Below are 17657 nucleotides of genomic sequence, written 5' to 3' on the forward strand. Positions count from 1 at the left end.
CTGCCCACGCCGCCTGCCCCTCACCTCGAGATCACTCCATACAGAGTCCTGGTTGCACATGTCCCACGCCATCCAGCTGCGGAGCGACGGCAGGAAAGCTGGCAAACTACAGTCCAGAGTCAGGCAGGCAGGCAGCAGACACTCATGCAGGCAACGAGACCCTCTCTGAGAGTGAACCGAAGGCACCTGTCTTACTACTGTTCCCCGTCACATGACAAAGCTATTAAAAAGTAGGCTGGGCTGTCACTCATCCAGCCTTCTGGTGCCGCTGCTCCAGCCCGTGACGTCACCCAGGGGCAGACCCAGCCTGAAGTGAAGTAAATCTTTGCAAAACCCGCTCAGATCTCGGCGGCCGCGGCACCACGCTGTGATTCAAAGCAGATTTCCACACCACACCCCCCAAACTCTGCTCCTGCCACAGAATAGCTCCCATCCCTCCCCATCTTTTTTAATTTCTTGGCTTGCTTGTTCTCCCCCCTCCCCCCAGCAAACGACAGGCAGAGCTGTGTTTATAATAAAGTGAAGTAACTCCAAGGCGGGATACAGCCTGTGTACTCTGAATAGCCCGAGCTTAACCTTTGTAGGACCCGCACCAGCTCCCCAGCACGGTTTCCTTTGGAGAGGCTATCCCTAGAGTTGGGCAAAAGTTACAACACCCTCCAACATTTTTTTTTCACTGGGGGATTTTGCACCTCGCCAAGTATTTTGGTCAGGTTAATGGTTTCTCATTGATAACTGCAACTCAAGTTAGTTTTTCCACACCAAACGCATCAGCAAACCCGCCCCCCAGCATTTCTCTGCAATGGAGTAAGCATCTATAAAAAACATTCATACTGTTATCTCACCTGCTACAAGGACAGAGCCTGATCCTGTTCCCAGCTAGATTACAGTATTTCTCAGCTGCTCTTTAATCACTCCTGTCTTAGTGTACTCCCCTTAGAAACCGGGGTTGTTACAAGCAACTGCCACGGTCCTGCCCATAACTGCTTAGACCCCCCCCTGCTTTTTCCTATAAGCACCACTGTCTCAGGTTTATTCTGTATAAACACTGTGCACCAAGCCCGCTGACCTGGACCCAGCATTTTCTCATTGAAAATAAAATTTAAAAAAAAAAAAAGAAAAAAAAAAAAAAGCGCTTGTTGTGTGAAAACCCAGACACGCTGTTAACAGAAGTGTCTCCTTGTCGAAGCCCTTCCCAGACAACAGGGGCTGCTGCAGGTGCAACTGGTTCACGATGCCCCTTTGCACTGCATACACAACAAACTTCAGGTACCAAACTCAACTGCAAAACATTGCCCACAACAGGAAAAAAAAACACAAATAAAGGTCTTGTTTAACTATCCCCACTTGTCTGCTTATTGTCTTAAGTTGCAGGTTTTTTAATTAGCTGGGTGCAAAAAGTCTCGTGAAACGTAAGCACTGGCTCAGTTGCACTGGGCTACCAGTCAAAGTCACAAAACTATAATTGATCATCCTCCTTGTCATGAAATATTCATTTTCATTGTTATTTGCAAACTTCAGTATTCTAAAGGCTAAATGAATTCAATTATTACACCAGGCTACAGCAATTCTGCCAAGAGAAAAAAATAAATAAAAAGAAGTACAGTTCTTGAAATAGCTCTTTTTCCTGCAGACATTGGAAACTTCAGAAATCGTAGGAGGTCTCAGATATATTCTTAGCTTATTTGCGTTCCCTTGTAATTCATTATTGCCAGTCCTGATAAAATGTACAGTTTTCCCGGCTTGTGCTTAAGTTGCAAATCACATCACACTGTCATATTTTCACCAAGCACAGATGACAAAAATGGCATTGTTTTTACTTTACTTAATTAAAAAAACCACAGCAAAATACCGAGTGACTACAGAAAGCCTCTCCTACGAATGATTAAATTAACGGTATTGCTTTGCTCTCACGACACAAAAACCCTTATTTCCTTCCCAATTACATGCTGATTTAATGATAAAACTGCAGTAAATTATTAAGATCTGGGGCAAAGGTGAGTACCTCTACCCCCCGAACAGTCAACTGTGAAATAATGCTGGGCACCTGCCTGCCTGAAGTGGAGTTGGTTCTTATTAATTATTATCTGTGGATCCATGGTTGGTGGAATATCCTCCTTCAATACCTACTTATAATTGTGTTCATTGACTGTGCCGAATCCATCATCTGTTTTTTTTGAAGTTTCATTCACACCTTTTATAGAAATGTATTTACACTGGAACATTTCATATTGCTGTTTTGGATATTTTGACCTGCTCATGTTGTTTCTATTTTCTACATTTCCACTTCACTGCTTTCCCTTCAAATTAGCAAGTTAACTGATAAATATAAACTGTGACCTTAGTGGTGCTCTCACCATACAAGCTTTAGAGATTGGAGAACTTTCTTTAGTGCACTGTAGACAGTGCAAGCAATAGGTAATAATAACAGAGTCCCCCAGAGCTCTTCTATGGCCCTGTCCACATTATGGCTTGAACTTTACTGGCAGTTCCAGTGTTACCTGGAAGGGATGCCAAGCACAATTCCACCTACAAAAGACTGTGAGGTTTCAACAAGGGCTCCCCCTTGCTTGGGAAGAATTTTTTTTTTTTTAATCAAAGTGTCTAACCCCAATCATAGTATAAATTTACTCATTAGGATCTTTTTTTCACATTTTAACATGTTTTTTTGAGTGTAGTGCCCATAAGAGGAGAAAGCAAGGAAGGCAGTTGCAGTGGTGGTGTAGTCTGGAAATGGCGTAGCCTTGGCATATGTAAATAAAACCAGTGACACCCAGCCAGTATCTAAGCTGCTCTCCTCAAAGGAAACCTTGTCTTCTGAACATTCCCTAGTAGCTTTGGCAATGCTCTCCCCTCGTGTTTTGACAACATGAAAAAATTGCATAAACATCTTTCCTGGGGCAAGATCTGAGCACCACACCTTATTTGGTTCCATAACAAACACATGCAAGGAAAAGTCTTTTTCAGCTGGTAAAGTCCGCAGGTCCGTTTGACCCAGTCTGCCCCATTCGAATGTCCCTCGTCAGACCACCTCCTCAATCACTGCACTTCCCCTGTTTTCAGGTTACTCTGTACCTAGTCTCAGCAGCTCCCAAATTTTGCCTTTTCTTCTTCAAGGGCCATAAGTCAAGAAAGCTCTGGCATGCCTACCAATGGCATTTGTGCCCAAATTCCCAAATCCTGATACATTTTTTAACAGGACTGGAAGTTACGGCTGTCTGCAACAACAGGGGACAGAATTCAAAGAGTGAAGCCTCCAAGCCCTCTGTCCTTGACTTTTTTCCTGGGTTTAGCCTTCATTTTATCTCTTCCTCCTCTTCCTTCACTCACATTTTCTAACTATGGTCATGGTTTTATTCCCTGTAATTTAGATTTCTCAAACAAGCTACTGATTTTGGAGCCCCCATGATTTTGAAATCCAAAACTTAGTCCCTTCATCATGGCACTGAAGAAGAAAGAATTTCTTTTCTTACCCCCAAGACTATGGTACTTGCATATTTTCAGCAAAGTTTGCTACTTTTCCAGCGGAGTAAGGACAACCAAACTTGTATGTAAAAATAGTGCTGGAGTTTCAGCAAGTTGAGGTTTGCAAACCAGTTCTCACACCAGTTCAACCCCTTCTGCTTGACCCTCCAAGCGTGAATGGCCTTACAGCAGCAGATCAGCCAATGCTGTATATGAAAGAGCAAACTGCACTCCAAAGGTGTGTTAGCGTGAATGGTGTTCTATATAAAGTATATGTACCCTATTAATTTTTTATTAAAAATCTTCTTTCTGTGCATCTTCACTCTTATTTTTTGCACAGTCTTATATTTGTTTTCCAGTCTATTCTCTCTGTTCCAGTTCTATCCTATTTGTTTGCTGATTTTTTTTTCCTTCTCAGCTTCTTTTCCTTATTTATTCAGTTCATCCTGCCCTCACTAGCATAAGCCAGGGAGTCAAACTCCTTGAACTTCTGGGTTCATTGGTGCAGTAATTCTACAATGGAATAAAGCAGTGTGCCCTCTCCAATTTTGCTAGGGCAGTTATGAACTGAGATTTTAGGGTTTTTTAACAGAGGAAAACCATGATAGTGCTCTGTACCAGCTCTCTGAAAAACTCAAGAGACCTGGGCCACATTAATTCCTGGCCCAGCTCTGGGCCACAGGCTGCTGTCTGAGGAGTTATATATTAGAGAGTCCAGAATAACTTTCTCCAAACAGTGATGGGTTACTGGCATTACAGACACCAGGCTGAATTTTGCCACATCTGCCTCCACAGACTGAGGGCTCAAATAAACAGCACTGAATGCCAGGGGAAATCACTTGCCTGTTCACATGCAAATGGACCTGGCTGTGAATATTCACTATTAGTGCAGATTAGCTGATTATCAGTGTTAACCAGGCTTGCAGACATGCAACTCTTTGCGACTGGGTGCTTGTAGTAAAACCTTCCAGGAGTGCCTAAGTGAAGCAGGAGCACAGGCACGCACTACAAGGAATCTTCCTAACTTTTCTCATACCTCTCTGAACATCTCTCTCTTCACAAGCATATTTCACTTACTCATTATTAAACAAGAAAAGCAAAGCCACTCCAGCTGATTACATAAAAAATACATTTGTCACTTGTTTACCCCCAACATTTGGAGCATATGTTCTCCAGGACCCACATTTGCTATGATTTGCAGGAAAATCCAGCTTGTCAGGCCTGTTAAAAGCAGCATGAACAATGTCTTTCACTCGGGTGTTACTGTTTCGCAGAGAGACTAATCTGTAAAAGAGCATCTACATTTAAATTTATTGCCCCTATATGTTTGAGAAATGGAGCCATGTAAACACATCAGTTTCCTGGGGAGGCTTTGGTGCTGTTTGAGCACAGATGCCCAGGCAAGCCAAGGAGACAGATATCCTGTTTTGCAACTTCTTGCACATTGGCAGAGCAGGCAGGACCACATCAAAATCGCAGACCGTTGCAGATCATCATCTCTCCTTTACTCACCTCACTGCTGATACTTCCTTGGAACAAAAGAAATCATAAAGTTCTTTTTTTACCATTATCCTTCCACACATTCAAGACCCTGGGAAGAGACCAAAATCTGCTCACATCTGATATTATCAGACCCAGGGAACCGGCTTCCGGCATTTCTGTTCAGCAGCTGGGGGCATCCACCCCTCACTCAGAAGCTTGTGCCCTTCCTCTCCCCCTCCCAGCCTTGCTGGGATGCTCACACCCCTTCTGGGGATGGGGAATTGTCTTCTCCAGATTCCGTCACAAAGGGTAGAACCTGGGGAAGCTTCAGGGATACACCTTGTATTTATAAGTCTCTACAGGGCCCTGCGAAACCCCACCCAGATCCTTCTTGTTACCACTATTACCATCCACATTGCACCATCTTCCCTGCGGCACCTAGAGTATTACGCTGGAGCCCGACTCATCATTAGTACCAATCTAGTTTTTACCGACTTTTTCTGAGAGGAATCTGAAGAGGATGATCCCACGAACAACCACCATGGATTCGGTATCTTAGGATACAGAAAAGATTCCCTGATGCAACCGTAATCAAGTTGGTGTGAGCTGAGGCTGTTTCAAAGCTACCCTCCCCTCTCTTGCTGAGGCTGCCACCCGGCTGTCACAGTGCTTTTGGGGCTTGCTTTGCCACCTGGCCATTTAGCCACTGAGCCAGGACCTCCTAGCTCAGAGGGAAGCTGTGGTGCCCATGCTGCCACAGCAGTGCAGGAGACCACACTCCCTGCCAGATCCACGCCAAGGCTCGTGGTAGCTAGCGGAAGAAAAAAATCCCATATTTCCATAACACAGTCTATCTGCTTTCTAAAATGGCTGGGAAGGCGACTGCAGTGGCGCACACACAAGTCTGCAGCGCAGCACTGGAGAGAACAGTAACCTTTAAATACTCTAAAATCAAATCTTGTTTTACACAAAACTGCTATGGTAAAGTCGATGTGAATGAAGCACCTTTGAGTGAAGGAACAGAGGGAAAGGCAGTGGACAGCTTTAGTGCCTCCTAGCAATTTTTTTTAATAAACTAGAGATGACAGACAGCCTTACCAACACATCTCTCATCTTCAAATAAGACTTTCTTCAGACAGAGCTCAATGGAACTGAGTCAGCCTTTTTTCTTGGGCCTAGCTCTTGGCATTTTTCATATTAAAACAAAGTATAATGTGGAAATAATTCTGAACTGTAGTCATCTGATGGAAGTTTAGCAACACAGGCCACAGATTTGCTCTGCTATAATTTTAGGCAAACAAAATAAAGTGAAGATATCATACAAAAGAACTGGAGTTGTTTTGGTTTTGGTTTTTTTTTTAAAATCTACTTGTGCACCAAGTCACCCTTTATAGGGTTATGCCTGGCTGTGGAGGAGGGTGAGCTCCTGCAGAGACTGCTGTGGGTGGGCAGCAGAGCTTCAGCCGTGCAGCAGCCAGCACTCACTGCTTGGCCTCTAACGGTCCCGGACTGCAGCAGATGTCCCACACAGTCTCACACAGACGAGGCTCCTGAAGGATCAGCTTTGCCTGACCTCTTAACTAGTAGTTCCTGCCAGCCAAAATTGAGCCCTGAAGTTATTTTTAGCCAGAACCCTTCATGAATTGCAGTTAACTTGCAAGATGCAAACTAGTGACTAGTGCTAGCGGAATCCCTATGGATTTCGTGGTTCCACTCTCTGCTCAAAAGTCCAATTATTCATTTTTCTTGGAGCTGCAATATTAATCTAAAAAAGTTGCACAAATGGCAAGAGATGTCGTCCTCCCTCCATCCCCAATTCAGATAACTGAAATAAAGGAAGATAAGCATTTAGCCCAGGGGTTATTAGCTGTACAAAGTGCAGCTGTAAACCTCTGGAGGCTGACCCTCCTCCAGCGATGCTTTTGATGAGAAATTTGTCAGTACTTCCACCTTTGACTCAGGGCCAAACAAACTAGTACGGAGATGGGATGGGAGAACAGCTAGCCATAGAAAGGTTTGGGCTGAGTTACTATTTTATTTTATTTTATTCTATCCAAATCACTTGCTGCATACACGTACAAGAAAATGCTGTAAAGTAAAAGGGGGGTAAAAGTGACTGGAAGGGGTGACTGCTCTAAATCCTTTGGAAGGGAATGGGAATTTTTAAATGGATTTATGCAGGCTTTGAATCAGAGCTTATCACAGAAAGTGGGACCAAGACAGTTCAAAGCAGAAACTCCTCCCTACATTTCCACCATTTTTTTATTGTCATACTACTCAGGCTTGCCCAGCTTTCCCCTGTGAATGGAACATGGATAAAGTGCTGAGAATGCATCAGCTATCACCATTTTGGATATCTTTGTTCCTGAGAAATTTAGTATTTCCTGAACATCCTTTGCCCTGGGGCACTGGTTAGTCTCATAATTATTTTATAAGTGGGTACCAGGGAAGATTCATACCTCCTCCCAAAAAGAGCTATGACTGTACTTTCATTACTTCATGCCAATCAACAGATAGGACAAGTTTGCTACTTTCATGTTTGTCCCTAATGGGTCTCCACCATCATAAAATTCCCTGACAATCTGACACAATTAAACATTATTTGTTGTCTCTGCTCTGTTGAACTCTACATGCGGAACAGCAAGCCAGGGCAATGCATTTAACCAAAAGCATTGAAAGGACTGTGTAGGATTCGCACTGAAATAGACTTCACTGGAGTGCACTTTTCCTTTTTGCCCATTGCAGGCTCCTCCCTCCTCTCTGGGGAACAAAGAACCAAGCAAAAACAGGAAACTGTCTGAATGGAAGATTATTTTAATTTATGTTGCAAGTTGCTATGCACAAAAACCCTCTGAAAAAACAGCAAACCAACACCAAAGAGCACTTTGTCATAATATTATTACCAATTTATTAAACTGAGATTGCATAGACTGGAGAAATGACTGTGACACATCCCCAGGGGTTTTCTGGAGGTAGACCTCCAGCTGTTTCATTCTCACATGCACTCCTGTTTACAAAGACAGGGAAAAATGTTTGCGCTTCAGTTCAACGCAACACAATTTTACATTGCTTGCAGGTTTTCTTTAAGGCGGGGTAGGAGCATGCACAACAATCTGGAGACGTACGCTTTGGGGAGACGGGGCTACCACCTTCCAGGGAGAGTGGGGGAAACACACAGTAGTTGTTAATTTATATCCTGGACAATGCTATAAATTGAAGCATTGCTGACAATTCCTGCCCAGTAAACATGCTCAATTTCATCTCCTGTAAAAAGGCAAGCAGGCACTAAATAGCAACACATTTTGATTTTCATTTAGCCACTTTAATGATAGGTGATGTTAGCGGAAAAGATCATTTATCTTCAGATTTATTTTATATGAGATAAAAGGCCTTGCCAATTTTTTAAAATTCATTTACACAAGTGAATAAATCTTCCCAAACAATAAGTGGGAAAGTCATATTTCTTTAACTTTGCAAAAATCTGAAAATGCTGATCTTGGAGTGAAATAGACAGCACTGGCATTTTAATCAAGAACATAAAGACTCCTAAATAAGAGGCACAGCTTTACTTCAGAAAAAAAGTATCTCTGATTCAGAGAACTGCCTTTTTAATGCATTTTGTCAAAAATCTCTGACAAATCAGGAGAGACACGTGCAATTTTTATATCACCTTCATTTTTAGATCAGTCCCAATGTGAAGGCTACCTAAAAATAGACTGAACCTAACCTTTCAAATATCTATACTGCTGCATACCAGAAACACAAGCTTTCAGTGCCTCTCATGGCTTTCAGAACCTTGTGCTGTGTCTGTCTTCTCCCCTAGCACATTACCCCATGTTGCATATTGTGCCCAGGCACGAGACGAGCTGCAAGTTGCTGTGTGCAGCACGTTGGAATATGTGATATGTGTTCATTCAGGACATGCATCAAGATCATCAAAACCTGCCTTCCCTTTTGGCGGTTTGAATTTGCCACAAAAAGGACACCGGCAACACTGAACCTACTAAGTGGGGATGTGAAAATGAAGCTGTGCCAGCTGATCCAGCAGCTCGGCTCAGAAAAAGCAAGCTGTCTGGGCTCAGAAAAAGCAAGCTGTCTGGTTTGCAACATACCACTCTTAAAAATATGAGGGGGAACAATAAGCTCTTTTGTCTTATTGTTTGCTACAGCACTTGCAGACACACTTCTACCCATTCAAAGATGAGACTTTGCAACAGTACACTGAACTCTGAGTGACTGGTGTAGAATTACAAGACAGCAGAATATGCGGTAACTATTTCTTTGCATTGCACTTTCTAAACTGTGATTCTGCTTGGCCTTAACAGTACAGGTCAAATTCATCCCAAGCACAATCCCAGCAACTTCAGGTCAGTGGTACCTGAAAAATCGATAGCATTTAAGTTGATGAAGTTATAACAAGGGTGATTTTGGCCCAGGCTGTACAAATACTTACTTTTATTGTATATGTTCTTCACTGGGTATTATGCTTCAGTGAATACCTTTTTGTGTTCTCTACTGCTAAACACTCTGCTTAGCAGGTCCTGAAGCCACACCAGGAGCTGGAGCAGGAGAAATCTGTTCTAAACCGGGTTGCGGGGCTGCCCTGGAGGCTTTGAGTGACTGTGACTTTTGCTTACACGAAATAGAAAATCACCCTTGTACCAGTTGTTAGCTAGCTACTCCTAGCAGGAATGAGCTCAAAATGACTTGCTTTTCTTTGTTTACTGTCATGCTCTGCTCCAGCAGAGTCAGAAGTTTATCATGGCACTTCACTCTGTCAAAAAATGAACAAAATAACTTACACCAATCAAATAATGAAACAAAGCAGGAACAGACTAAATGAGTTCTTTCAAAGAATTTGGGATGGAAAATGTCTTACCTGCTGACAGGGAGGCAAGAATAGCAAACAAAGGCATAGGAATAAAAACTATTCAATAAAATATCGATTTCATTATCACCACCTATTCAACTTAATTTTCTTGGCATCCATATCCCTAATGCAGGTTTGTGATAGATCGTACAATCACTTTTTAATTAAGCCCTACTGTGCTTTGTATTAAGAAACAAGGCAGTAGACATTATGGCACAATATATCTACCAAAATATTTAATGCTTATCCTTTTCATTTTGGTATTTAAAAGTTGTTCTCTTAGGAGGTGGTATCAGTATTTAACAACATTCTTGACAGCAAGTATAAAAAACAAAAAGCTTCATACTTAATCTAGCCATGTCAAAACTGAAACCCTTTAAAATAATTGCTTTCTGAATATATGGTATTTCCATTGCTTTATTTTATTATTACCCAGCTTTCAACATCTTAAGATGCAAAACTTGTTCTCTCTCCTACATACTGATGAGATACAAAGTGGCACGAGGATAGAAAACTGACATTTGACCAATACAGTTGAATGGTACATGAAACAGATGTTATCGTGTTACAAGTGGTATTTAATGAGAAGCTGTAGAAGACTGGAAGCTTCCCGGGGCGGTAGAATTTTCTTTGGGTTTTAGGTCTCTTTTGGTATATTGCAGCTCTGCTGCTTGTGATGGGGCAGATCCTGTAAAAGAATAGCAGCTCTTCTTCCCGTAGAGTACTGGCACTTTTCAGAGGGCAACATTCACTTTAATTACTAAAATGTACCCACCTTCTTCTTCCAAGGAAGAAAAGACTGTTGTTGCATATATAATGTGGTTTTAGTTTTTAATGCCAGAAATGAATCAGTAAACATAGTTACATTATGGTATACTATTTCTTATTCTGTACCCATAGTAACCAAATTAATCTCAAGGCGCTGCTGGCATTAATTCAATCTGAAGCTTGTACTTTGGATTTCACATAGGTGCCTTCATCCTATTCTTCTTCTCAACTAATAAAATGTTAATATATGGCAATATATTTATTTCTGGTTCAGTTCAAGTTGAGGAGTGCAGTACTTAGCAGAAACCTAATTAATATCAATCATATATTACAACACTGTGTGGTTTAGTATAAAAAAAAATTGTGCTAGCACATGAGGATGAAACAGATGACCCCAGAATTCCTTTCTAGCTGGAACTTCTCTGTCTCTAGCATAGGGGTGGTCACTTTTTCCTTACTCTTCAATCTGCATTTAAAAAAATCCATAACATACAGCCAAGAACTACACTAAATATATCATATATCCTAAAAAAATGAGAGGACGGAGATCTTGGATGATGAGATACTGATAGCTCCCTCTGCACCACTGTGAGTTGGCAATAAGTTAGACCTCACGGTGACCCAGCAGTGCTGTCTTCAGCAACACCCGCTGATACGGTTTTTCCACTGGGACCCACCAGCCTCCAGCCAAAAAAAAAAATCCAGTTTTTAGTGAAAACGCATCTCTACAGCCCAGGAATTGTGCTTGAACTACTCAGGAGACATAAGAAGCTCAACAGTTGTGTTGTGGCCATCCTACTCTAGCAAAGGCCCACAGCAAAAAGAAATGTAGTTCTCTTCTCAGGGCTTAATTTGGGCAACTTGAGACCCCAGGTGCACCACTAACCCAAAGTTTCAAAATCTGCTCTACTTCCTATAGTTAGAGAGGTTTGCAGCAAGGTTCAGGGGCAGTTCAAATTTCTTGGGAGTCTTTCTTCCCAGCTGCTTGCAGTCCCATTGATTCCAGGAGTACTAGTGGCCCTAGGTATTTTGGTGCTTTCAAAATGCCCACTATGAGAAATTATTGCACTGAACCATGCCCAGCTTGATCCAACCACTGCCAGAGCAATAGGGCCAGATTCTGTCATCCTTATTCACCACATACAACAAGCCATCTTATCAAAAGAGTGAGCTGGCATGAGGGGTTAAGCGATACTTCTGGACGAGCAGAGGAAGTGTGGGTGAGATGTGGCTCAGTGGATGAAGATCCCTTCTCTGGAAGGAAGCACCGTTATGCCAGCGCTGCTCTCCAAGGAAGCTCAGGCCTTAAGCCGTGCATGGGTCATACAGCTGTAGCAAAGCTTGACTTTGGCTTACAAAGATCCCATGTTCTGACAAAAGTCACGAGGACACTTGAGCAAGCCCACAGCCTGGTTGCACTGGCAGCCCCATGGCAACCACTGCAGGGCACAGAAGACTCAGCAGGCACACCACTCAAGGCTGTATGAAGAGATGTGCAAGCCCAGAACTTTGCTAAAGGACCCCGACCCATCTCAAACCAACCTGCAGACCCCAGGACCACATCAAACAGCTGGGATTCACAAAGCCCTCCTGATTGTTTCAGGTTCTGCCTTGGTAACAGAGCAGTAAAAGCTCTCAGGGGTCCTAGTAGGCCCCTGGGCATTCACACAGGGCTCCCAGTGGCCTTGAGCACTGCCTGTATACTGCATCCAAGGGCACAATATAGTCCTTCACTTTCACCAACTGCTACAGAGTAAGAATTCCTAGAATGGCTCAAACACATACCAGTTCAAATATGGGTACTTTCAGACTTCTTCCTTTCTATTCCAAATTATGTGCTTCGCCAGCTTCAAAAAAACAGATGGAAAATACGTCCCTAAATGTGCACCCTTGTGATCATTCCAAAAGGAAAGCAGCACCAAGTAGCTTAAAACGTTTGCTAGAAAAACTCTTTTCCATATCATGCAAATAGCAGACAAAAATAACTGCTAGGCAATTGATATACATACAAATATTGGTTATTTTAAACAGTAATTTGTTATTGAGGACATCTCACTGAAATATTATAATATTCAATTTCCTCTGCATTTGCATGGAAAAGGAGCTGGAGAGCGCATGATCATTTATTTAACTATTACATAAATATGTCTATCATAAGATCACACGGCTTTCAAGCCAGAGTTCAAACACATGTTTAATGCATGAGAGTATGATGAAGAAACTTGTGAACTCACAGGTCTCGTAGCCCAATCTCAATCAGATACGAGCTTGGTGTAAATATGTACAGTATCATGTGCTTTCCAATAGCACCGTGTCTCCAGGGAGCAGTCTGACATCAGCAAAGGAGACAGGTGGTTCCCTTTGCAACCCAGGAGAGGAAAAAAAAGGAGTTAGGACGCTGTGTAAATATAGCAATATTTTTTCCTTGGTGTTTTGCTACGGTTTTCATCCCTTAATGAAACTTCAGTGCATGAACAATTCTCATAACATCTTTGCTACAAATCAGTGAGTGGATGTCACGTCCTAAGATATTTATAACTCTAAAGGTAGTGGTAAGTGATACTGTTTGGCAGCCTTGGTTTAGAAGTGCTGAAGATTTTTGCCTTTTGGTTTGCTAAGAAAGGAGTTCCAAGAAGCCACAAAAACCCAGTTTCCTTGCTCTAAATGTATCCCTTTCCTACAGCAGGTCACTGTTAGTAATAATGCCGGTAAGAGTGATAAACAACAATCAGTTACAGGCACAGAGCAGGTTACAACTGCTTTTAGTTAGCTCAACTTTGTAAACTCTTAACAGTGTGAGATACACTAAACCCTGCACAATCCACAGTTGTTTGATTTTGAATCTCACATTACAAGAATTCACACATACGCTAACCCATGTATAGGATAACCCAATTCGTCCTTTTGTTCCTATCTGTGCATAGATACTTGTTTTACACAATGACAGCCACTGCCTCTTAAACCATTTTCTTTTGTTGCATTTCCTTAGAAACACAAATCTTGTTCCTGGCAGCAGTTGCAGTAAGTGCTGTACCACATGCCCAAACTAGTTCTCACTCACAGCTTTAATTCACAGTAAGTGGCATGAAAGGAGGTCAACACTTCTCAGAAACCACTTTCAGTTCTTTGCTGCTTCAGTATCTATTCTATAAAGCCATCCGCCCTAACAGAAAGTAAGTTGTTTCTCATATTGCGTCCCTTGCTTTTTTTATTATTGTCATCTTTATGGAATGGGCTGCAGAATATATGGTGGAATAAAAGAAGATTATTCCTGGAATCACATCCCTGGTTTCCCTTTTGCAAGAGCCTAAAAATCTAAGTAAAAAGAATTTTAAAAAATGAATACTTTTCCCAACAAAACCAAAATGCCTTTTTTTTTTTTTCCATGCAAAAAGACTTTATATAAATGGCATCCTGCAACTCAGTGTCAATCACTGTGTCTTACCTTCAGTTCAATTTGCTTGCTTATAGAAATATTATTTTTTTTATCAACCTGACCAACACATCATGGAGGTTGAAAATCAAACAGCCTTCTTTTTCCGTGATGCATCACTGGCAAGAGGAATGGCCTTGCTGACAATATTTTGCTGTCACATTTACCTCTACAGCTTCACTGCCTTCTCTGTGATCAATGAAAACAGATTTTGACCTCATCTATTTCATTTCAGACCATATTCTGCCCTGAGGCACACAAGTACAACCTATCATAGTTATAGTGGCAACTGGGGCAGAATTTGTTCCTTTCCTGACAATTCAATATGTGATTCATGAACCAGAATTGAATCCAACTCTCCTTTCCTAGAGCTCCTCTGGTTCTTTGGCATTAGCATCGGTAAAAAAGCAGGAAAGATGAATTTATGTTGGTTGTAGCAGCAGAACTGGCTGGGTAGTCAATAATCAGATGGCTCAGCAAGATGCTACCAGACCAAAAGTTAGTTACTATATTTTATTTACACAGCTTATTCTGTAGTCTGTTTCCTTTCTTCGCTTATCCCATTGTTTAACTAATGGGATCATAAGACCTGGAAAAAAACCTCCTAGTCTTCAACATTTCTAACTGCCTCAATAAACCTTAAAAAACACAAACCCATGCCACTAGACGTGGAATACCTGGTGTACTCACAGGGTATGCAGTTGCAGGCAATAACCGGATGATCAAGTTTCCCATTAATCCCCAAGACAATGGACCACTTTTGAAAATACAGACTCCATTCATATTCACACATCCCTCTGTGGGCCAACACCTGCATGTATTCTTTCGTACAACTCACTGCACAGCAGAGGTAAGAACACTTCAGCATACAAGGTACAAAACGGACACATATGAATGCCATCAGAGATGTGCATTCACGTATGTTGTGGAGCACTCCCTATGCACGACATACAGAAGGAGGAGAGTCTGTCTGAGATCACCCAGGGGGTTTGGCACTTCAGAGCCAACACCAGGAGCTCATGTTTTGAACTTTGGAGGTCCCCAGTGTCTCACTCAAGATGTCAGGCATTGCATGCACATATTGTATCATGATTTGCTGCAGGACTGAGTTCCCAAGCAGAGGCAAGGTTGACATCACTTTGAAAACCGCGTCCAAGACACCTAAGGAACTGCATACAGGAGACTAATCTACAGTAGATTTGGTGTATGGTAAAAATAAACTCCTCAATGTAACAAAAGCACTAATCAACATATTGCATATCAGGCCTGAAAAGCACCAGTTATCTGATGATGGTTCTAGTTCCTTCAGTTATTTAACTATTTACATCAATGGAAGTTAAGGGAAACAATGCCTACAGAACCACACATGAAAACACACATGAAGGATTTGAGCCAAGATTTCAGCTCAGATTTGAAGGTAAGAGAAGAAAAAACTATTCAACGGCAGAACAACAACAATAAAGCTCAGGACCTCCGAATCCTGCTGCGTATTGTTACTGTACTGGTTATGATAAACCTTTTTTGGAAGCAAATTATTTTCATTTCCCTTAACATTTAAGAAAAATGCATTTAAAGCAAAACACAGAGCCTGATCTTGCCCTTCTGCAACCCCATCAACCACAGCCTTACCACAGATTCCAGTGAAGCAGGATTTATCCTTTCCTCTAGGCCCTGCTCTGAGCCTTTAATTCAGTAACACCTTATTCACCAACTAGCTCAGTGAGATTAGCTGTGGCTTCAAGTATTATTCATTCCAAGCAAAGGGTCTACAAACACCCTCTTAGTCTATATTTCCAGACCAAAGAAGATATGAATAATTTGGGAAACATTTCCAAAGGCCCAGAGAGAAACTGAGTATCTTCCATAGAGTTTTACCTAGACTGAGAAGCTGTCCTGGGTTTGAAAATCTTCATTGTAATGAAATAAATACAAGAACTCCCTTCTCTTCCTTTCTTTTGTAGGGAGCATGACCTAAAAAGGATTTGCAAACAAGCTTGGAGAGGAGAGAGAGCTCATCTGTTTATTGGATTTTTGTTTATTTTCTGCAGTTATTTCAGAGAGTTTCTCAAAATTTTCAAATATCTGTGAATCTTACAAGGTCCATCTTTTCCAAGTGCAATGAGTCTAGTTTCATTTTCTGTTATTTCTTAGTATATATTGTACTTATTACAAACTATCTGAACGCCCACACAGTGCTTTAAATAAGGCTGAAAACATCCCCTGGATCACCATCAGCAAGAAGCTTCTCCTCCTAAAAGGAAGTAAAAGCCAACGTGACTTTTGATCTACTATTTGCTATTTTGTAAAACTGCAAGAAAATTTCTGCCTTAAGGGCCAAGCCCTTCTCCTTCGGCAGCGAACGAGACCAAGAGGGGTCTGTGTGCCACGCCAGCGTCGAGCTTGGAGGCAGCGCACGGGAGGGACGAGCCTGCCAGAAGTGCTGATTCACTGCAGCGACCAAAGAGGTTGCTTAGGAGCTAAGCTAGGGGGAAAGAGACGGCACAGAGAGGGGGCACCTGGATCGGTGCAAATAAATAAATGGGAAGGAATGCCAAAGTTATTGCAGAGATTGGATCCCTGAGGTCTCTGCTTAATACATGCGTGTTCGTTCATTTATTGGAACAAAACATGTTAACACAGCTCTAGCCATAGGGGGAAAAAATACTTGCAAATGCACAGAAGTCATGTAAATCAGAACTGCTGCTCTATTTTACAAGAAATTTTTTCCATTAATTAATTTCATGACTTAGAGCAAATGTGCATGGTTGGAAACAGGGGACCCTGCTGATACCAATCTCACAGCATAGGATACTTTCGTTTTTCTCTCTGAGATATATAGCAGATGTACTCCCTGGCTCAAATCCAGGTGTGGGCTAGGTGCTTTTGTGGCTAAAGCACTGCCTTCTAACCTGGTTAAGTCTACTAGTAACTTTTTCTGGTTTAGAATTGCAACATATCTCATGAAAAAAAACAGGATTTTAAAATCCGAATTCTCAGAGCTGTCACATTTATAATTAGAATGATCTGATATGACTGGCATTAGTGTGAGGTAGGAATGTATCACAGAAGGCCAAGCAGACAAACTAAACTATTTCTCACCCTTAAAAAGGGATTCTTCCAAGTAGAAATGTCAGTAGAGTCACAAGGGCTCTGTGCAAATGTAGCACCTCTTCATCCTCATACCTACTCTTAGAAAGTCCTGCGCTGCTGCCTAACTTTGCCCAGCAGACCATACTATCCACCGAAACCCTGACAACAGCCCTGGGTCCCTGAGCTAAACCCAGATCCTCCTCCAAATAGAAAATTACTTTTCTGGAGGTGCAGGTTGTTTTGGAGCTACCTGTAATACCCCGAAACCGTACATAAAGACAGCATCTCTGTTGATATTACACATAAAAAGAGATGCCCTCACAATGAAAAAAATGAGGTTTGATAACACTTTGTCACAGAATCACTAGATGCAGAGCTGGTTGCAAGTGTAACCTTTTTATGTGCTGATGAAGGTATTTTTCAGGTTGTCTGCTCCACATAGGAGAAAGAGAAGAAGGAATGAGGGAAGGAAGGCAAGAAAGGAGGGAAGGAACACTGTTGTAGCTACTGAATCAGCACACAAGCCAGCAACAGACAAAATGAGAACGG

At 41.9% G+C, this 17657-nt stretch overlaps 1 protein-coding gene across 2 annotated transcripts in view; it reads right to left on the reverse strand.

The window, feature by feature from the left end:
- PPARGC1A (PPARG coactivator 1 alpha) overlaps positions 1-17657 on the reverse strand; it is a 374147-nt gene that overhangs the window by 67189 nt on the left and 289301 nt on the right. The window contains exon 1 of one of the 2 annotated variants that reach the window (XM_074822262.1): positions 25-156. The exons of the other annotated variant lie outside the window; for it this stretch is intronic. Coding sequence (XP_074678363.1) covers positions 25-72 — 48 coding nt within the window. The 5' untranslated portion in view covers positions 73-156. Of the gene's footprint in view, positions 1-24; positions 157-17657 lie in introns of those variants that run through there. 2 annotated transcript variants of the gene reach the window in all.

Source organism: Strix aluco, chromosome 4 (assembly GCF_031877795.1).
Source record: "Strix aluco isolate bStrAlu1 chromosome 4, bStrAlu1.hap1, whole genome shotgun sequence".
Lineage (NCBI taxonomy): Eukaryota > Metazoa > Chordata > Aves > Strigiformes > Strigidae > Strix > Strix aluco.